The 22337-nt window shown below is 47.8% G+C and overlaps 2 protein-coding genes across 4 annotated transcripts in view; both read right to left on the minus strand.

Annotated features, from left to right (window-relative positions):
• The window catches only part of LOC137608878 (potassium/sodium hyperpolarization-activated cyclic nucleotide-gated channel 1), a 45662-nt gene extending 41169 nt beyond the window's left edge, over positions 1–4493 (minus strand). Inside the window, exons 1-2 of the mRNA XM_068335496.1 lie at positions 3808–4493; positions 178–601 (exon numbers count right to left, since the gene is read on the minus strand). Of these exons, the coding sequence (XP_068191597.1) occupies positions 178–601; positions 3808–4163 (780 nt within the window). The 5' untranslated portion in view covers positions 4164–4493. The remainder of the gene's footprint in view (positions 1–177; positions 602–3807) is intronic.
• A 16267-nt stretch (positions 4494–20760) lies between these two features.
• The window catches only part of LOC137608038 (probable E3 ubiquitin-protein ligase HERC1), a 39263-nt gene continuing 37686 nt past the window's right edge, over positions 20761–22337 (minus strand). For all 3 annotated transcript variants that reach the window (XM_068334029.1, XM_068334028.1, XM_068334026.1), the window contains exons 77-79: positions 22184–22336; positions 21799–22104; positions 20761–21149 (exon numbers count right to left, since the gene is read on the minus strand). In XM_068334029.1, coding sequence (XP_068190130.1) covers positions 20967–21149; positions 21799–22104; positions 22184–22336 — 642 coding nt within the window. In that variant the 3' untranslated portion in view covers positions 20761–20966. The remainder of the gene's footprint in view (positions 21150–21798; positions 22105–22183; position 22337) is intronic.

The raw sequence follows: 22337 nt of genomic DNA on the forward strand, positions 1-22337 counted from the left end.
ATGCGTCACAAAGGAAAGATATGATTTAACGTCAATAAATTTACAAGACTATTGGCGGCGGGTGTTAGTCTGTATCTGCGGAACTAAACGCCCAGACGGGCGACCGTTGTGCGCGCCCATATCGCCCGTCTGGTGTTTTCTTTCTGTTCTCTAACAAACTCACAAACGTATACCCACCTCCTCCCACTGGTGGATATATCTGATGAGTCGGGACAGTCTCAACAGACGCAGAAGACTGAGGATCTTGGTGAAGCGGACGATTCTCAAGGCGCGGGCCGTTTTATAAACCTCTGAGTCAAAGCCTTTCTCCACGATTAAAAAGATATAATCCACTGGAATGGAGGAGAGGAAGTCCACCACGAACCAGCTCTTCAGGTAGTTCATCTTGATGACCTTAGGGTCCAGGATGATCTCGGAGCTCTCCTCGTTGACGATCCCCGTTCTGAAGTTCATGACCAGGTCCACCAGGAAGATGGTGTCCGAGGCCACATTGAAGACCAGCCAGGTGGTGGTGGTCTGCTCTGAGAAGAAGGTTATTCCCACAGGAATGATGATTAGATTTCCCATCATCATGATGAGCATTATCAAGTCCCAGTAGAACCTAGAAGAGGTGGAGCAGAAAGGAAGAGTTAAAACATGCATGTTTCGCTCTGAGCGTCAAGCTTTCCTGAAAATCCACAATTAAGTCTGTTGGGTTAAGAATGAGTGCAGAAAGTACTATAATAATACACATTAAAGAGTCTGGAGGGGCTCTGCTGGACCGGACCTCTGCAGAGCTTCACAGCAAGCGCAAGCATGCTAATCATACCCTATTAACGCTCCCCAGGTCCGGCCGACGGAAAAACCGCCGCTTTGAGACCATTGCATCAGGACTCGGATCAGTTTTCACTTCCTGATCGCTCTCAGACCTTAAGGTGTTTCAGAGGAAGTCACCAGAGTTCATCCTCTGAGGACTAGGAATACTTGGTTCCCACGAAAGGGAACCAATGAGCTCCAGGTCCAGGTTCTGGAGGTAGATGAGATTGTCTTCGAACCACATCACCTCCTAGTCAGGACAACATGTGGAGCCAGACTGAAGGACTTGTGGGAAGACGCTACCAGCGGCCGATGGATTGTCAGAACCTTCGATAAAGACCCGGCAACTTCCCGAGATCCTATTTGGTGTCGGAAACTGTCGGGTGACGTCGGACCTACGGCCGCCGCTCTCGGGGCTGGAAACGGACAGCCGGCTGGCAGGATGCCCGTCTGGCTGACTGGTTAATGGATCGGCTTGAATGAACGAAGTCAAGGCCTCGGCTTTAAAAATACCCACGGATCTTGTTTCCGATAATTACCTTGGCTTCAACCATGTGGTTGATGACGCGGGTATTTTTACACCAGTGGGATTGATACGGGAGGCCTGACGTAGACCAGGAAGTAGTCCAAAGTTGTTTAAAATCGATCCAGAAAGTTTCTTGTAGACGTTTCACCTCTCATCCAAGAGTTCCTGAGCTCCAGTCCATCAGAAGCCTCTTGGATGAGAGTAGAAACATCTTCCAGAAACTTCCTTGAAGTCCAGTGGATTGATTTGAACAGCTTTGGAGAACCATGACCTGGATCGCTGAGAACCAGGAAGTAGAAAACTTTAAAGAACTTTATCAAAAGTATTGATTAGAAGTTAAAAAGTGATGAGAGACTAACAGGAAACGTGGATCCCAACTCCCACCGACCCACACCAGTGTCTCTCCATCGGCCGCATTCAACTCTTGGCTGTTTTACGCCTAAATGAGTGGAATAAAAAGTGGAATAAAAAGTGGAATAAAAAGTGGAATAAAAAGCCTCTCATGAAGTCCACGACCTCTCAGCGCCCACTTCCTGCCCGGAAGAACCATATTCCACTCCCTGAAACAAGAGCTGGACCGCCCCTGAAACGGATAATCCACGCGGCGCCGATCAATCAGCGATGGCTGCCGGCCTTCGCTGGCCTCAAATCAGACCCCCCCCCCACCGCCGCCGCCGCCGCCGCAGCAGATGGAACGTTCTGGTCGGCTTCCTCCCCATCATGAGCGATCAGTCATGATCAACGCCGGGCGTCTCCTGCCAGGCGGGCAGGAGGGAGGGAGGGAACTCCACGCCGACCCGTCATGTTAACCCCAACCCAGAAAATCAGGGCTGCTTGTCTTCCACACAACATGAGGTCACGTTTTCTGCTTAAGCCACGCCCACCTAATCCAGGTAGGACAGGTAGAAAACACCTCCCAATGAATAATGGATGTGACTAACCTCCCGTTCATCTCTAAGCGTTCACAGAATATGAGGCTCGTGTTTCAAACACAACGTGATGTGAAGTGGTGTCAACCGACACAACCGACACAACCGACGGCAGTTAGTGTCAGTTAGACTCAGCTTTAATATCTCATGATGGCGAGTAGGGGAAGGTGTGGTCGGACCTGTAGTTGGGGCTGTTGTGTGATTTACAGGAAGTTCTGCTCACACTCAGTTGTCCTGGACTTGCCCTTCTGCCCTTCTGTGGTGGTGGTGGGGGTGGTGGTGGTGGTGGGGGTGGTGGTGGGGGTAGGGGTGGGCAATCTCCTTACATAATTGTTTTCAGAGACTGTTAAGCTTATTGACTGTTGTGTGGCGCCGTTAATCCTTCCCGCCCCACCATCACTGCACATCTGCGTGGGCATATGGGGGGGGGGGTTGCGTCTTTTCGCGGGAGGAAGGGGGGTGGGGGTGCAGGATATCCCCGGTGCGCAAACGAGCGAACTCAAGATGGGGTCGTGGTTGTTTCTGTGCGCGCACGACCCAAAGAGAGGCGGTCACGCGTTCCGGGTGGAGGTGCAGGTGCAGGACCCCCCCACCCCCCATCCATCCATCCATCATCCATCCATCCATCATCCATTCAGGTTCCCGTTAAGCTGCAGACTCGGGTCTGCTCGATGTCAGCACCGCGGACAGCTCCGACGCGTCCCGGGCACGTCAACCGGAGCTGCAACGGAAACCGGGCCGGGGGGGGCAGACACCGGTGCAGACACCGGTGCAGACACCGGTGCCGGATGAGACGCCTGATTGGCTGAGCGGTGATGTGTGAACGCGGAATAAATCAGCAGCAGCTGCTTCCCCTCCACGCGGATCACCGACGCGTAAAGACGCGTTAAGAGTCGGGCAGGTGTTCAGGTGAGACGGACGCGTGCAGGGGGAGGCTGGGGGGGGGGGGTAAGCGTGAGGATGACGTCCAAAAGCAACGCATTCCTTCACATGTCAGCAGAAAAGACGGCACCGCGCCGTCACGCAGCTCCCGCCGCGTCTCATCCACGCCGCTCTGCGCGGTTTTTACCGCATTCTGTGCGTTTTGGGGGTTTTTTTTTGACTCACGCTGCCCGTCATGTCATCATAACACCCCCTCCAATGAAATGTTTACAACCGCGATGGCGCAACGATATTGTCACGCCGTGCCCGGGTACCGTCGCCCCCCTGCGTGGGGAGGGAATCTGTCGCAATGAGGACCGTTAGCGTGGATCCACGAGGTGGAAGGTGGGGAATAAAAAAATAAATAAATTGCGCGCTCTTGTGTGTGCGTGTTTTCAAAAATCATGACATTCACCCTCCTTTTCCCAAGGACATCTCACCGACACTCCTCCCGGAGCCTGAACGCGTCTCTTCCCCGCGTTGGAACGGGGAAATGCCGCAATGAAGCCGGTGCGGGCTTTTTTTTTTTTTTTTTAAAGGCAGATTAACGTGTGCGCCTCAGGACACACGGCGTTAGGTGTGAAAGTGCCCCCTCTTCCCACCCCTTCCCACCCACCCATCCGGGTGAGAGCTTACCTAAAATCGCTATATGGATGAATGATCCAGTATCCGGCCGTCTGGACGCGCTCCTGCTCCTTCTCCACGGCTTTCTGACTCCCGAACATCCGCAAGGAGAACTTATTGACTCCGGGCTGCATCATGGCCCCAAACTGCCTCTGCATGAACCCGTGCTGCCTGGCCGCCCCCTCCAGATCGTCAAACCCGACCATGGCCTCTTCGCGCTCCCCCTTGAAGCCCACGGAGTTGCCGTGGTCCTTCGTGTTCTGGCCCCCCGTGTTATTCTTCTGGATGGAGTCTTGCCTCTGGAACACATTATTCCCGTCCGCCTTCTCCTCCTTGCTGCCGGAGAACGAGTTCGGTTTGTCTTCCATGCTGCTCTCGGTCGCTCCGCGTCTCCGTGCGCGGCGGACGCGTTCCCGTGTCCGGGCTCGGAGGGCTGCGCGTAAAAAAAAAAAAAAAAAAAAAAAAAAACAACCCGGAGAGAACCCGCCGTGAGCCGAGTGGGCCCCCCCCCGCCGCGGTGGGTGTTTTCTGGTGTCCTTCACACTGTTCGGGCTCGCCTGCCTCCAGAGCGAGTGGCTGCAAACTGAGCCGGAGCGCCGGAGAGCCGCTGGACCAGTTCTGGGCGTACCGCCACCTACCGACGGCCCCGGCGTCCCCCCTCCGCACGGCACTGCGGTTTAACTGGCACATGCCCCCCCTGCGCCTTATTTACATAATGTGGATCATGATACCCCCCCCCCCACTTAGCCCTCCCTTTTCCTTGTCATCACTTTCACACGTCAGTGAGGGGAGGGGGCGGGGGGGGGACCTGATGGATGAATGAAGGTTTAATCAATGGGGACGCGGCGCATGACGTCCCCCCCCCATCCCCATCACCCCCACCCCCCCCCCCATTAAGACGAGTCCAGTGGATCTGATCCGGAACCGGACCCGGCTAAAAGGTGCTCTGACGTCATCACCTGTAGGGAATAATAATTACCCCCCCCCCAATAATATCAACACATTAGATGTTTATGTTTGGATCAAATTGTTTGTTGTTGTGACAAAACAACAACAACAACAACAACAACAACAACATGAAGCTCGAGCCAAAATGATGAGTCATGATTTGTTAAAAAATTCCTTCAAGGATGAAAATTTAGGAACACAAAATAATCAGAGTCCACTTTCATCATCCTCATCCTCATCATCATCATCATCCTCATCATCCTCATCATCATCATCCTCATCATCCTCATCATCATCACCATATTCTTCTCCTGACCTGTTGCTGTTTTATTATTTTATCTTATTTTATTATTTTATTATCTATATATTTAATCTTATTTTCTATTTTATTTTATTACTCTATTTTATTTTATTGTTTATTTTATCTTATTTTATTTATTTTTTTAATGTATTATTTTATTTTATCTTATTATTTTATTTCATTTTATTAGTACTAAAAGTAAATACGTCGGTTTAAATCAGATTGACTCTTTCACACGATTCCAACCTGTTGCCTTCATGTCATCATTTTATTCCCTTCATTTGATTCCTTTCATGAACTCTTTCTCCATTTCTGTCTCTTATTTGACTTATTTTATGATCTTATTTCTCTTCTCTGTACACAAATGCAGTAAATTCTGATTGTTGTGGATCAATCATCTGATTCAGCCGTAAACACTCGACTGAAGCCGATCCTCATTGAGTCCAACCAAACGGAACAAACTCTAAAACCTCCAGTCAGCATCACATCCCTGTTCATGCGGTTGAATGATAATAATGACTAATATTTAAATTAGCGGTTGAGGCCCCGCCCCTCCGCTGGCGTCAATCTGCAGAGATGAGCATCTGTGTTTTATTGTCTGTTAAATCACTCATTAACATTTATCGTCGCTCCACAATCCGTCTTTGTGAACCCACGCCGTTCCTCCGCTCAGGCCTGCAGCCACCGCCTCCACCGCCGCCGCCGCCGCCGCCGCCGCCGCCGCCATCATCCGATGGTCTCATGTTCGCTGCTGGATTATGATGTAATGATCCAAATGTCCTCGTAATTGAAACAGACATCCCTTGATTTCTGTCGTTGTTGTTGTTGTTGTGTGTTTTCTCTTTCAGATGGGTTTGTGTTGGATTGGATTAGTTGCCGTGCCAACTGTTTCCCCTACACAAGGCTTGTGTAACTAACGGCGACCGGGACGGGGGGGGGGCTGACACATGGAAAGATGTTGCATAAGATTTATGGCTTAAAGTAATACTGATATTGAACAAAGTGCAAATCCCAGATGGCCCATTCATGTGCCAGGGCACGGATACGACGGGAATACGTTCTGCCTGGGGGGGGGCGGGAATCACAGAGGAGAGGGGCGGATTATCTGGTGTAAACCTTCAGTTGAGTTTGATCAAATCTAATCACTGATTCCAAGTACCGTCCTGAATCTAGAGGATGGACGGTCCAATGAAACGATGGAGAGTCGTTGCCGCTGACGACAGGAGGAGGAGGAGGAAGTCATTTTGTCCGTGATGTACTTCGTTCCGTGTCATCGGGGTGCTGAGGCAGACCCGGGCCCCCAATCCTGGAGGTGATGGATGGATCTGAGGTCAGGGATCCCAGAATCTCGCCCAGCCGTGTCTCTTTAGCCCCGGGTCGCTGCACTGGGTCACGGCCCTCTGAAACACGGGACCAGAAACAGGCTCCCAACGATACCACCAGCAGAAAAACTGTTTCATTCTGACTATAGTAGTAAAGGTGGATCCAGTTTGTATCAACTTTATTAGCAGCGTCCTCGTAACGTCACACCAACGATTGTTTCTTGTTGGTTCTGCTACGAACCGGTACAACAAAGCTGGAAGCTACAGAAGAGCTGCACGACCTCCAGATATCCAGATGTCTTTTCCTCTGTAACGTTGATCGTGTTCATGATGGTCCCGTCACCTCTGGGGGGAGTCCGAGCAGGAGGAGGTGTCCTCTACCTGAACGCCAGGAGCACCCACCTCCACCCCTCCAGCAATCCGTTCTGGGAAGATATCCGGCGGGTCACACCAGAGACGGAGCTCAATGACCGACACAAATTAAAAAATACAAATCCCCCCCCTCCTGGGAAAGACGGGACTAATTCTCTTGTCTTCTCTGGACTCCTGTCCCGCCGCTGACTACTTTAATTAAAGCGTGATTGGGAATGGGGAGACGGTAGTATTGTAATAGGATTGTGAGCTTTGGCCTGACTCCCGATGAGACTATCAGGGTTTCATGGACCTCAGGGATGAGGCGGCGGCGTTGGACGGGGACCAGCTGACACCAGGGTTGATTTAATCAACAACCTGACCGCCGAAAAAAAAACCCGGGAGCCTTAAGGAGCTCCGTCTGGACGACGGCGGCGGTAAAGCGAAGGGTTTACTCAGGAAACAAGTCAACTGGAGATCCACGGGTGGGAAAAGAGCGGAATGCCGGCGGCGTACCCAACTTGACGGTGTCCCCGGACGCCAAGCACCAATCAAATAAGTAGCCTCAACCAGTGGCGTGACACTGGGGTTAATGTGACAGTTGGGATCATATCGTAATTAGATCCACACAGCTGAGCTCTTGTTTAACCTCCACAGATTAACCAGGCTGCAGCTGCACTTAACCTTTAAGCTCATATCCATGAATTAATAGTCATCCGGCGCTTATCAGCGTTACGTAACAAACAGATTTGGTGGGCTTCAAAGCTAATGAGACCTTGTGACAAAGTCCGGTTGGAATGTTTATTAAAAAAAGGTCCGACGTTCACTTCTAAGCGCCGTGTTGTTGGGTTAGTGTCCTTTCTCTATTCTGTTCACCTACACAAGTTCTGGTCTTAATCTGAAGGGGGGGTGGACACAAACGTGACACAAGTGTTGGTGAATCTGTCAGATAATATTCTCACAGACCGTCCTTTAAGGCGTGTCGGATAAATACGGCGAAATAAATCGATACCACCAGCATAAAAACTGCTTTATTCTAACTATAATAATAAAGGTGAATACAGTTTGTATCAACTTTATTAGCAGCGTCCTCCTAACGTCACACCAACGTTTGTTTGACCGGTACCGATTGACCCACGAACCGGAACTGGTCCAAGACCCGGGTGTTGGAGTCTAAAGGTAAGTTACATTACGGTACCACAGGATTTTATTTATTCTGTGATGTTTGAAGGTCCTGTAACTGTTTCTGGTCAGTCTTACAGTTCAGTACTTTAGTGTTTAGAGTAGTAACCACCTTTAAATGACCGACACAGGTCCACAGACCGGGGGTTGGGGACCACTGCCTCAGACGACAGGTTCTGTTGATGACTTCTAAAAGCTTCTCTGCAGACAGTGGTTTGGAACTCGTCATAGTGTCAGAGGTCAGGGTGACACACGGAGGGGGTCGGATCAGTTTGCACACTTTCTGCCACCTTTGCCCTCTGCAGCGCTCCTGCTGACACTCTGGATGAGGCTTGACGCACCATTGACAGTCTTTCAGCGCCTAAGTCCAGATTTGTGCTACGCACAGTGTCCACTTGCTACGCGTAGTAATCCCAAAGGATTGGCAAGTATTTTTAGTAATGGATTTACGGCTGATCCCTTGATGGGTGGTGTCTTTCAGAGCCGCGGTGCAGGAGTGGGCTTCCCTGGCCTCGCTGGAGGTGTGCGCCTGTGCCTCGCTCAATTCAGGCTGAACCTAACAGGAACCTGATCCCCTCAGGGTTCAATCCTGCCCCATCCCTCGTCATCCTCCTTCCACACCCACAAAATGTTCCCAAAGCAACAGGAAACACTTTTTAAGACACTGGCGCACCGGTTGGCAGGTTGACACTCTTGTCTCAAACATTGTAATTGGGATCGCTGAGTTTAAAGCGTCTCGGATGATCCGTCGCCAACTGTTGGGCTCGTTTGTCTGTTTGTTTGTTTGTTTGTTCCCAATAAAAAAACCAGGACAAAATGAATGTTTTCAGATTCTATCCTCGCCGTTGTTGGGTTGGTCGATCAATGGAGCGACGCCCGGCCGACCGGCCCTGTTCTTCAGCTACAGAAGTGGTCTCGCACGTTTACGTTCACCATCCCGCCGACAGACGGAATCTGAACGTTAATTATGGCTCCACAAAATTCAAATCGTCTAAATGTTGAAAGCTGGAGATTTTGGTAAAATCCCAGAGTAATCCATGGTGATCTGAAGCACTCTAGGTCCCAGACAACAGCAGTGTGTGTGTGTGTGTGTGTGTGTGTGTGTGTGTGTGTGTGTGTGTGTGTGTGTGTGTGTGTGTGTGTGTGTGTGTGTGTGCGTGCTTACATGTGCATTTAGGGCAGGGAAGGAGAGGAGGGAATTAGTTTAGACGAATTCCGAATGTTTCTGGGTAAGAGGATACGAAGTGTTCTGGTCCAAAACGAACCAATGAGCTGAAGGCTACGCCACAGGAACACGTAACCGATGAGATCATCTCTTACCTCAATCGTCCTCTGACCAATCACTGAGCCCGTATTTTCTGTATCCCTTCATCTGCCCTCGCCCGCCGTCTTTTTGTCGCTCCGTCGTGACGGAGACTTCCTGCCGTTCGGGTTTGCTGCCTCAGCATCGGAACAAGGGGACGTTTCAGAAAAGTTCCCTTTGGCGCCGCAGGATGCGTCACCTGGGGAGGGGCGTGTCCTTCAGGATGATCATAAACATCAAAGGTCAACAGGGTCGACAAGAAAGACAAGCTTTGTTGTCCTAAAGTCACAACTAGTGATGTCAGCTGGCTGTGAACTAAAATAAAAGGTCCTCAGAGGCGCCCCCTGGTGGGGTTGAAGGTGATCAGCTCAGGTCAAGGACGAGTCAAGGTCATTTCACAAAGTCTCAATCTCTGATATTTCTTGCCTTGAATTCTGGCCTTCGGGCAGCTTTTAATCCCCGGCTTCACAAGTCAAATGATTATTTTGAGCATCTGCAAATCCTCCAGAAGGAGGCGGGATTTGTGAGCGTGCAAAGGTTTGTTTGTGAGGCTCAGCCGGTTAGGACACGCCCAGCGCCATGAAGGCATGAAGATCAGACCTGCGATCGCTTTCAGCATCGTTTCGACGTATCGACCAAACGTTCTACACGAGTCAGACACGTGAGGGGTTCAGGGTCGGGAATTCTTGTTCCTCAACCTTTCGGGTTCCTTGGCCAATCACAGCTGAGTTGTGACATCGCAATTTATTCTTAACCCTAAACAAAGGCACAAAAAAAAGAGTCCACAAAATTTTTTAAAATGAGCCAAAAAAAAAAAATGTGCAAAACAGGAAAATTCAAGACACTTTATGATCTCAAAATTATATTTTCCTGTCTTGAATATGAAAGATGAGGAGCATTAATGTTATTTTTAGTTAATTTAAAAAATAAAAAAAATTACAGTATTTTATAAGGCGCACCTAAAAGCCCTTAATTTTCTCAAAAAATAACATAATCCAGTGCGCCTTATATATGGAAAAAATTTTACATATAACATATAAAATTACCCGATATGTCTTCTTGTGTTAAAACAGAACACATACCTAATGCTTTGCTTTCTTAGTGTGTGTCTTTACACAAAAGATTGATTTATATTTTTATGTCATTTTATGTCATGACTCAAAACGACATAAGCCGAGGTAAACAGATACTTGTGCATCACAACTCAGCTGTGATTGGCTAAGGTACCCGGAAGGTTCAGTCCCTGTCAGCCCCGACTCTAAATAACTCAGAATCAGAAACTAAAAGAACAAAAGAATGGACTCAGAAAAAAAATGACAGCTGTGATGAAGAGGAGGAGGAGGAGCAGACAGATAGAGCCAGGTGGAAGGCATCAGGTGTGGAGGGGAGACGACACCAGGACTCGGCTTTTAGACTCAAACTCACTTCTAATCCTGATGAGCGTGACGTTGTTTCATTGGGCCACATTCTCACGGCTGACATCAGCCTGAACGGCGGCGTCACGTCACGGTCCCGCCGCCCCGCCCGAGCCTCACGTTTATCGATCGTGAATCTCCTGTCGCCGGAGGAGTTCCTGCTGAGAAAACAAAAGAGAAACTCGCATTAACCACGCGTGATGTAGTCAGGTCATTACAGGAGGTATTGATTGGGGTCTCATGAGGCTCATCTGCATCCTCATTGTCTCTAACTGCCTCATTGTGAGCCTCTCTATCTGAGTCCAGGTCCTCTGGGGGGGGGGCAGACATCTCGTTCTTTACCACGTGTTGGCGGACGGACACGACATCAGTGAGACCGGATCTCGTTGTCGTTGGTGGAGTAAAGACGTAGCTCGTGTGTTCTCCTGACTTTTGCGTTTCTTTTCATTCTTTATCATCATTTACATAACGTATATATAATTAATTACACACAGGTAAATTCTGCGTTTCTATTGGTTGATAAACATATGTTGTTTTTTTATAATTTAGGGGGTTTGGGTCTATTTTACAAGGTTGGAATGGATTAAAATAATTTGTTATTTTAATGGTTAAACGTCGTCTGACTTACAGTTCAGTCACAGAACGTATTGACCTTGTATCTCAGGTTCTACTGTGGTTCTACTGTCGTGATGAACAACAGTAAACCCGCTGCTCCTGTCATCTGTGCTGCCGTATTGAAATATGACTTTAATCACTTGTTCCATCACCTTCAGGCCTCAGGAGGGGAAACGCCGCCTGCTTTCAGAGGATAAACGCATTAAATAAATTGTTTGTTGTTTGTGCTGCGTCTTTCTAACCGTAGAGAAAAGATCCAGAATTTATATTGGTTGAAATCACCTTAGAATCTAAAGTCATGTAAAACCGATCCCATTCTGCATCGGTGAGGACCAGGAGGTGAGATCACAGCCGTCTGGTCGCCTCCCTTAATGTTTAATCCAGCGTAGGAATCAATTTTTAAAGCGAGCGGTGCGCGTTTCACGCAGACGTCCTCGGTTACCGACGAGTCCCGTCTGATTGGTTCACATCTGAAGTGTGATGTCAGCTGATTTCTGCTGAGGTCAGCAAAGAGTTGGTGTCGAAAGGAAAACCAAACTCAGCCGTATTTAAAGGTAGGAAAACATTTATTCTCCCCTTTTTATAACGTCTATATGAACTAAAATAGACTCAGGATGCAGCTTGAGTTCAGGATTCAGTCTTTTTAGCTCGTCCCGTTGAATAATTGACGAGTCCAGGATGGCGGGGTGCCCCACTTCGATCCAGGCTAATGAATCAGTCGCTAATGACTAACTTAGCTCGTCAGCTTGACATCAGTAGACCCGTCATTGACGCGACGGCACCTCAGAACGACTCGCCGTGTCAGATGAAGGTGTCGCGCTGCTCCTCTGCCTCGTCTACGGCAACTTATCTCCCCAAGAGGATGTTTTTTATTGCCCCGCCAGTCCGAAGCCTCCAAAAACAAATCGTGGTTTTATCATCATCGCCCAACACGCAACGAATCCAAACGAAGCTTGTTTAGTTTCCGTGTTTGAAGATGCATCAGAAGTCGGGGTCGACTCCCGTCTGACAGGTCGACCAGTCAATACGCTTCTTCCTGGCAATCGGACATATTGTTCGTAAAACTGTTGGCAGGAAGTCTCAGCCCCCGGAGCTCCGGCGGCGGATTCTTCTTCCCAACCAGGATGGCGGCGAGCCAGAGGACGCCGGCGGCGGCTGTAGATCGTCCAACCGATTCTTCTCAGTTGTTTTTATGGCAGCTGAAATGTTTCCAACATTTCTGCAGCAGCGCCACAAAAACGTGATTCCGTCCCGGAAACAGTCGAGATGGAGACGAAGCATTTTCCATCACGTTAATTAATCAGCTTCAGTGGGACGGCCTGAAGCCACTAAAGGGTTAATATGCAGACGTTTGTCTGAGTCCATGTCACTGGCGATGGCCACACCATCTAGAACTAGAATACAGGAAGTCCTCAAGATACGAACATTCAACTTACAAACAATCACACTTCACCATGTCCGACTCCTGTAGTCCCCTTTTCTGCCACTACCCCCTCCGAGCAGCGTAACGTCAGCACCCCAAGTTCCGATTTGACTTGTCATGTTAACATGACTCAGCAGATGTCAGTGTCATCAGAGCAAACTAAGTGAACAGTTTGCTCTGATGTCACTTCCTGTGGTCTTTTGCTCTTTCCTGTTGACATCATCTGCAACGTTTCGTCCTTCTTTTCTCCACATCTCTGTGAACGTCTGAGCAGGAAACAAACCCACAATGCATTTCTGTTCATGGAGACGTTCACCAACATGGAGACTGAAGACAATTCAGGTTGAAGTTAGAGCAGCAATGTAGACGATAGACTACCTGTCAGAAGACTGACAGGTAGTCTATCGTCCACTGTGGTGGATTAAAGCTGGGCTTAGCCTCTACACCCCCCAGGAGAAAGATTCATTCAGCAGAGGTAGAGATGTTAAAGTTACATTATGGTACTACATTACAGTACATTACAGTACTACAGGATTATATTATTATGGGATGCTTTAATGTTCTAATAGAGATTTAGCATTTAGAGCAGTAGAGACATTAATTTAGTATTTACAGTAGTAATGACATTACTGTAGTATTTACAGTAGTAATGACATTAGTATTTACAGTAGTAATGACATTAGTATTTACAGTAGTAATGACATTACTGTAGTATTTACAGTAGTAATGACATTACTTTAGTATTTACAGTAGTAATGACATTACTTTAGTATTCACAGTAGTAATGACATTAGTATTTACAGTAGTAATGACATTACTTTAGTATTTACAGTAGTAATAACATTAGTATTTACAGTAGTAATGACATTACTTTAGTATTTACAGGAGTAATGACATTACTGTAGTATTTACAGTAGTAATGACATTAGTATTTACAGTAGTAATGACATTACTTTAGTATTTACAGTAGTAATGACATTACTTTAGTATTTACAGTAGTAATGACATTACTGTAGTATTTACAGTAGTAATGACATTACTGTAGTATTTACAGTAGTAATGACATTAATTTAGTATTTACAGTAGTAATGACATTACTTTAGTATTTACAGTAGTAATGACATTACTGTAGTATTTACAGTAGTAATGACATTAGTATTTACAGTAGTAATGACATTACTTTAGTACTTACAGTAGTAATGACATTAGTATTTACAGTAGTAATGACATTAGTATTTACAGTAGTAATGACATTACTTTAGTATTTACAGTAGTAATGACATTACTTTAGTATTCACAGTAGTAATGACATTAGTATTTACAGTAGTAATGACATTACTTTAGTATTTACAGTAGTAATAACATTAGTATTTACAGTAGTAATGACATTACTTTAGTATTTACAGTAGTAATGACATTACTTTAGTATTTACAGTAGTAATGACATTAGTATTTACAGTAGTAATGACATTACTTTAGTATTTACAGTAGTAATGACATTACTTTAGTATTTACAGTAGTAATGACATTACTTTAGTATTTACAGTAGTAATGACATTACTTTAGTATTCACAGTAGTAATGACATTAGTATTTACAGTAGTAATGACATTACTTTAGTATTTACAGTAGTAATAACATTAGTATTTACAGTAGTAATGACATTACTTTAGTATTTACAGTAGTAATGACATTACTTTAGTATTTACAGTAGTAATGACATTAGTATTTACAGTAGTAATGACATTACTTTAGTATTTACAGTAGTAATGACATTACTTTAGTATTTACAGTAGTAATGACATTACTTTAGTATTTACAGTAGTAATGACATTACTTTAGTATTTACAGTAGTAATGACATTTAAGTGACCTAAGATGGAGATTACAGATAGAAATTTAATAAAGACTTACGAGCAATTCACCTTACAAAACAGCCTCAGCTGTGTTCATATCTTGAGGACTAGCTACATATATACTGTGTAAATATATACATATACACACACACACACACACACACACACACACACACACACACACACACACACACACACACACACACACACACACATATATATATATATACTGTATATAAGGTGCTCTTTGAATGACTGACAGGAAGTGAAGGATAGTTTCTTCCTCTAAGCAACCAATCTGCTGCGTCCTGATTGGCTGGAGGGACTCAGGGTCAGGCCGCCTGCTTACATCAGCGATGCTGCCTCACATGTGGATCCCTTCGGCCATAAAGAACAACACAAAGCCTCCGGTCGAACAGGTTGTAATTCAGACGCTGGGGCGGGGGCGGGGTGATGGGGGGGGGCAGCATCCAGCCTCTGACTGATGTCACAGCCGCGTGGAGGCTTTCAAGAAAATGAGTTCTCACAGTGGGAACACGCCGCGCCGCGGCTGATGGATCGCTCCGGCGCTCCTCCTCGATGGATCCGGGGGGATGAAGGCTCCGTCCTCCCGTCCTCGTGACTCATTGGATGATTTGATGGACGGTAGGAGCGGCGCCCCACGATTGGACGATGACACACGGCTCCTGTTGTGCATTCCACCGCCGTCCCTCAGGGCGTCCAGGGCCGTAAACCTGATCCGGACAGGAAGTTCTGCCTCCCCAGGGGAGGGAGGACCCACCAAGAGCTGCAGCAGGAGTAAAGGAAGCTGTCTGGTCATGTGACTGGGAGAAGTTGTCTGGTCATGTGACTGGGAGAAGGTGTCTGGTCATGTGACCAGAAGAAGACAGAAGTCCTGAGTGACACGAGCAAACATCCCTTCAGTGAAGAGTGTGTTCTGTGCAGACGTATAACTTTTGGTCACACACACACACACACACACACACACACACACACACACACACACACACACACACACACACACACACACACACACACACACACTCCCATTCATTTGCCTTTTTTGAGTCGAACATCCCTTAAAATCTGTTATGCAACAACCCAAAAAGCCGTGAGGATGAGCGCTCACCCTTCATCATCGTACTAATAATGTTAGCAGCTGGTCCCGACACCAGCCACCCCCCCATGCACCCCCATTCTCCCCCCATGCCCCCCCCCCATGCATCCTTACTCAGGGAGTCCACTGTGTGTTGCCCTCCTCTTCATCTCATTATGCAATTCAGTCTTTGGCTGCTGGCCCCGCCCCCTACTTCCTGTTCCACAGCAGATCCACCAAAACCCGATCAGATCCTTCAGACCAGATCAGATCCACTTCGGCCATGAAGTCATGTGACTTCCTTTCAAAATAAAAGGTCCTAAAAAACACCGTGAGAGGATCCAGTCTCTTCAGGCTGGTGTGTTTACACCCGATCCAGAATCAACTACAGGGTCTCTGCAGCGGAACCAGAACCTCTAAAGCACATTTGTCAAACTCATGGCCCGGGGGCCAAATGTGACCCACGACATCATTTAATGTGGCCCGCGAGAGCATAAAAGGTCAGAGTGCCTAGAAATAGATTAAAAAAGGCGTGCTCTGACCAAAAACTACATTTCCCACAATGCAGTAGTTCAGCCCATTTTAACTCTGACTAAACGTAGTGAACAAAGTTAACGTCCAAACTTGTGTCTGATGTTATTTTTCTTTATTGATTGATAGTTTGATCCTTGATTGATGGAGTTCTGTGGGTTTAATAACCTGACAAATGAAAAGGATTTATGTTAGAACAGAGAAACAAACAAACATGTTTTTTCTGTCTAACTGTAATGTTTGGAACTAGAATCAGTCAGAAATTCAGAGTAGTTAACATATTTTAAATCTATTTTACATGACATTGAGTTACATTTACTTACATTTATTAGTTACTTCGGGCCCTTTGATCACAGCTGTTATGCTGATGTGGCCCTCGGTGAAAATGATGTCAACACCCCTGCGTTCATCACCGAGTCGATATAAACAAACGCATTAAAAGGCTTGAACTTCCCAGCATGCATCAGCGCTCCGGCCGGCGAGCTGAGGATCCTTTTTTTAATCTTGCTGAACACAAACAGAACGTCACGGCTTCAGAGATCCGGTCGCATTCGCAGGTTCTGGATAATATATGAGCGGCGGAGCGCTGATGATTAATACAGCAGTTAAAGCAGAAGCTGCAGATAAATCACAGGCCGGGCTTAAAATACCATCCTGAGGCTTTGATGTCAGCAAAGCGAACAGGAGAACACAAGGACGCCTAAGTGGGTCAGGACCAGACCTGCTGCTTCCTGTTTGCAGGAGTAGAAGACTGGACCCGGTCCGGAATATCATGGGGGGGCGTAGTAGGGACACGCGTCAGTGGGGGCGTATTAACGGCTTCCTGTTGTTCACGTTACACGCCCCCCCCTCTCCCCGATACAGGCTGCTTTCATCTCAACCCCCCCAGCAGCTCCTATACGCTCCTCCATACGTACGACATGCAGGTGTCAGGCGGGCGCCGCGTGGAGGCCCCTGCTCTGATGTGATAAGCTCTGGGGGTGGGGGTGGGGGTGGGGTAAAGGGGGGCTTACATCTCACATCTCCTCTTCACCCCCCCCCTCCTCCCTTCCCCCACTCCACAACCCCTATAGGTGAGAAAACACATCGACAAGAGAAAAGATTCCAACGCAGTAAGTCTTTGTTTCTGCAGCCAGACAAGGAAGGATCGCTTTAACAAACACACACACACACACACACACACACACACACACACACACACACACACACACACACACACACACACACACACACACACACACACACACACACACAAATACTGCAGGAAGTGGACCTCACATTCTTGACCTTTTCAATATATGGATGACCCCTCTTCCTCCTCCAGCTGATAATAATAATAATCATAATAATAATAATAATAATAAAAACAACACCAACAACAAAAATAATACTAATAATCATAATAATAATCAATAATAATCATAATAACACAGCAACAACAACAACAATAATAATATTATACTGATAATAATAATAGTAATACTAATAGTAATAGTAATAATAATAATAATAATAACAACATAATGATGATGATATAATAATAGTAATAGTAATAATAATAGTAATAATAATAATAATAATAATAATAATAATAATAATAAACACAGGTCTGTTTTAGATGCTGTTGTCGTGCTGCAGAGGGGTTGTGTGTTTTGGGCTCTGACTCTCACCTCCTGCTTGACAACATTTGTGCTTCACTAATCCTGCATCTAAAACTGATCCTAAAGCAGCTGGAAGCGGGTTTTTTTATTTTGATGGAACCCATCAGACAACACTGTGTCCAGATGTTGAACACCAGATGTTCATGATTACTGAGAAGAGAAAATGATTCCTGATTTCAGCATCATTAGCAAATATAAAAAGTTGGAGGGGGGAGAATTCCTATTTGTGGCTCGGAGTCAAAAGGCAGACAGGAATGCCCTTCGTGTTCTGATGCCCCACGACCCGGAGGTGGGGTCAGGGGTCGGAGGCGGGGCCTGGGGTCGGAGCCAACGGATGGATGGATGGAGCGACATCTGCAGAGATATTAGACGACAGCTGCAGCCGCGTTGAGCAGAGATGAAGTATCATAACGGGGATTTAACGCAAAGAGGATTGAGCCGCAGCTTTAGAGTCGCTTATATGCTGCATTTCATTGATATTTATTTAGAGACAGGCTGATCCTGATTGGCCGGACTGCTCAATCATGTGGGAGGAGCGAGCTGACATATCGTGAGGTAGGAGTAGCGTGTGCTGTGAGAAAATCTGAACCAGAATTAATTTGAAAAATGAATCCATCATTTGACCTTTTTTTTTAATCCCTGGAGTTTAAAAACAAACTGAAACGCATTTCAATCTGGATTCAGAGGAAAGTTTCTGACCCGACCGTTTTCCTCTGATGGTGAAGAGGCTCCGTTTCCACTTCAGACACAATGCATTATTAACCAGCGCTCTTAACTCCGACTGTCCCTGAACACAACCTGTTCAAGGAAGATGGAATGAAGCAGTGACGCATTTAGACCAGAACCAGAACCAGATACTACAACAAGAACCAGAACCAACACCAAAAACAGATACCAGAATCAGAACTAGATTTAGAACCAGAACCAGATTCAGAAACAGAACCAGATTCAGAACCATATTTAGAACCAAAACCAGAACCAAATACTAGAACAAGATCCAGAACCAAAACCAACACCAGATACCAGATTCAGAACCAGAACCAGAACTACAACCTGAACCAGATACTAGAACCAGAACCAGAGGCCCTGACCAGATCACACCAGGGAGGAGTCAGACCCTGAACCCTTCTCCATCTCCTGCCCTTTGACCTTCTCCTCTTCCTCTGACGCTCCTCCACCTTTCCCGAGGCTCACCTGGTCGCCGCCCGACCGGAGCGTTGGTGTCACATGACCACACAGGTGTACGGGTCACACGTCACCGGCCCCGTCCCGTAAGGGGAGACACCGCCTCACCCATGACCTCACCCTGCCCCACTGCCCTCCTTTAACAGGAGGACACGCCTCAGCCATGACCCCCCCCCCCCCCCCAGGTGCCCTCCTTCCTCATCGTGAGACGAGTTCCCCTGATTGGGAGAGGAGGATCAGGTGTGAGATCAGGTGACCAGTCACTCCTGAGCTTCCTGGGTGACTTCATGTGGGTCACCCCCCCCCCACCACCACCACCCCCGACTGGTTAAAAATGCAGGATGGAGAGACCTGCTTTAGATCGACGGATCAGAAGTAAACAAAAACAAGCAAACAAACATCCGGGTGATCACGTGGTCTCCTCACCTGCGTCACAGGTCATTCATCTTCATCCCAGGAGAAATCAGAGACAGAGGAGAAGCCGCTTTCCGTTGCATTGCGACCCCCCCCCCCCCCCCACACACACACACACACACACACACACTGATCATCCGCCGGCCACGCCCATCCCGACCCGGAAGTCTTTACCTGTGATTTCAGGTCATTTCTTGACAAGCCTGCACTTTTGCGCCTCTTTGAAACTCAGCAAAGACATTTCTGTGAACCACACCTGGAGGGGCCGGAACTAGGTGGCCTGATTAGACGCGCGGCACGCGGCCCGGAGGTGTGCGCGCGCGTAAGCGCGTGCCCGCAGGTGTTCCTTCTCCATTCTGTCTCGTACTTTTCTGCGCGGCGGTGAATGAGGACGCCTCGACCACACTGCCCTCTAGCGGCAGCGAGGAGAACCACACCTTTGACCACAGTCAGCTGTTTGTGTTTACAGTCAAGTTACAGCTGGTTTAGAGAAACCAGCATTAAATGTTAGAGTTAAATATTAAAGAATGGGCTTTAAAGCACTGAATTAATGAATAACACACTTATTTATATATTTACTTATTTATTTACAGTCAATTTGAAGTGCTTGTACAGAGCAGCAAGTAGAATTAATTCATGCATTCATTCCTTTAAAGTATGGGGAATCTGTGTGTGTGTGTGTGTGGGGGGGGGGGGTGTTCAAGGTACCTCTGCAGTAAATCCCCTTTTAGGTTCAAAGGTCACATCACCTGTAAAGCAACATCGGTTCCAGTCTGGTTGATTTCTCTTCTATGAACTCGTGGATCTACTTTTTGGCCCGTCACGCACTGCCGCCGCCGCCGCCGCCCTCACGTGACCTCTGCATCGACACGCTTTTACATTCTGATGTAATTAATGGACCTGCATCCACACCTGCGTCAGAGTGGGTGGGGGGCCGGCGCCGGATTCCAATTCGGCTCTGCCTCCTGAACCTGCGTACTTCTGCTCGGTTGATGCATGGATGCTGTATTTATAGCCCCCCCCCTGCCCCACACACACACACACACACACACACACCTCTCAGCTGCAGGGCTGCTGACTGCAGGTTGAATTCTGCCTTCCTGGCCCGGCAGGAAGCAGATGGAGGAGAAGGTCGCCGCGGAGCAGCTGTGCTGACTCAGCACGCCGGGCCCCGAGGAGCCGTGAAGACCTCCTGGAAGTCGCGTCGTTGCTTTTATTTATTTATTTATTTATTTGTGGATCTTGTGCCTCCAGGAGCTGAAAGGAAACGCTCTCTGTCGGCTCCTGTGACGGGAGCGTTTCAGATAAAACTCAGACTCCTGGTTTTATAGTTGTTCCTCCTCGTCAAACACAAACAACGAAAATCCGTCTTTCACCACTTTTTATTCCGTCTCATAAATTATTACACCGCTTCAAACAAACAGGCACGTGATCTCTCCGCCGCGGCGTCCTCAGCTTCACACGCCGCCGCCGCCGGACGGTCGAAGCCACGCCCACGAAACGCTGGACGCCGCACGGGTTCGGCCAATAGAGAGAGAGAGCTCCCGGTGAGTGGGAGGAGCCTCGCGGGTCAGTCCTCGGCGCCGGAGCTGTCCGGCTCGGTGTTGTGGGTCAGCATGTAGTTGTCCATGTCGATGGAGGGGCAGTTGTGGATGGAGTAGCGCAGGCGCTCAGCCAGGACGGCCTGGCTGGTGTAGGGGGGCAGGCGGAACAGGAAGAAGCAGGTCTGGGCTGTGGGCAGGCCGTTCAGGGGCTGGGGGGGGAGGGATTAGTGAGAGTGTGTGTGTGTGTGTGTGTGTGTGTGTGTGTGTGTGTGTGTTTATTGTGTGTGTGTGTGTGTGTGTTTATTGTGTGTGTGTGTATGTGTGTTTGTGTGTGTGTGTTTATTGTGTGTGTGTGTTTATGTGTGTGTGTGTTTATGTGTGTGTGTGTGTGTGTGTGTGTGTGTGTGTGTGTGTGTGTGTGTGTGTGTGTGTGTGTGTGTGTGTGTGTGTGTGTGTGTGTGTGTGTGTGTTTATGTGTGTGTGTGTTTATTGTGTGTGTGTGTGTGTGTGTTTATTGTGTGTGTGTGTATGTGTGTTTGTGTGTGTGTGTTTATTGTGTGTGTGTGTTTATGTGTGTGTGTGTTTATGTGTGTGTGTGTGTGTGTGTGTGTGTGTGTGTGTGTGTGTGTGTGTGTGTGTGTGTGTGTGTGTGTGTGTGTGTGTGTGTGTGTGTGTGTGTTATTGTGTGTGTGTGTGTGTTTATGTGTGTTTGTTTGTTTGTGTTTGTTTACTTGCTGGCGTCCTCACCCTGTTTGTTTGTGTGTGTTTGCTTGTTTATCTGTCTGTCTATTTGTTTGTTTGTTTGCTTGTTTATCTGTCTGTCTATTTGTTTGTTTGTTTGTTTGTCTGTCTGCTCACCCTGTCCACCTTGATGATCTGGAACTTCTGGCTGATGTCGGCCGGGTTGGAGGGCAGACGCGACCGTCCGGAGACGAAGCGCAGGAAGAGCACCCGCTCCTCGTTGGTGAACTCCTCCAGGCTCTGCCAGAACCAGCCAATCAGCTGGTGGCTCTCGGTGACGTCACGGTAACGGACCAGCTTCTTCAGCATCTCCACGGAGACCTCGGGCATCCCGCAGACCAGCCGCTCCAGCTGCTGCGCCGTCAGCAGCGACAGCAGCGGCACGGGGATGATGGCCGACATGCCCTCCCGGACCGCCGCCACCTGGACGCCACACGGCGACAGCTTTGCTAGGAGACGGGACAAACAACAACAACAACAACAACAACAACACGCTCCAGACCTGTGAATCCATCTCGTGCAGCCTGAAGTCCAGAGCTCTGTCCACGTACTCCGTCCTGTTGGAGAAGTTCAGAGCGACGTTCTGACCTCCGGGAACCACCGGGAGCAGCCTCCCGTCGGCGCTGTGGACCACGAAGGAATCCAGCGGGATCATC

The sequence above is a fragment of the Antennarius striatus genome, chromosome 15, assembly GCF_040054535.1.
Source record: "Antennarius striatus isolate MH-2024 chromosome 15, ASM4005453v1, whole genome shotgun sequence".
Taxonomy (NCBI): Eukaryota; Metazoa; Chordata; class Actinopteri; order Lophiiformes; family Antennariidae; genus Antennarius; species Antennarius striatus.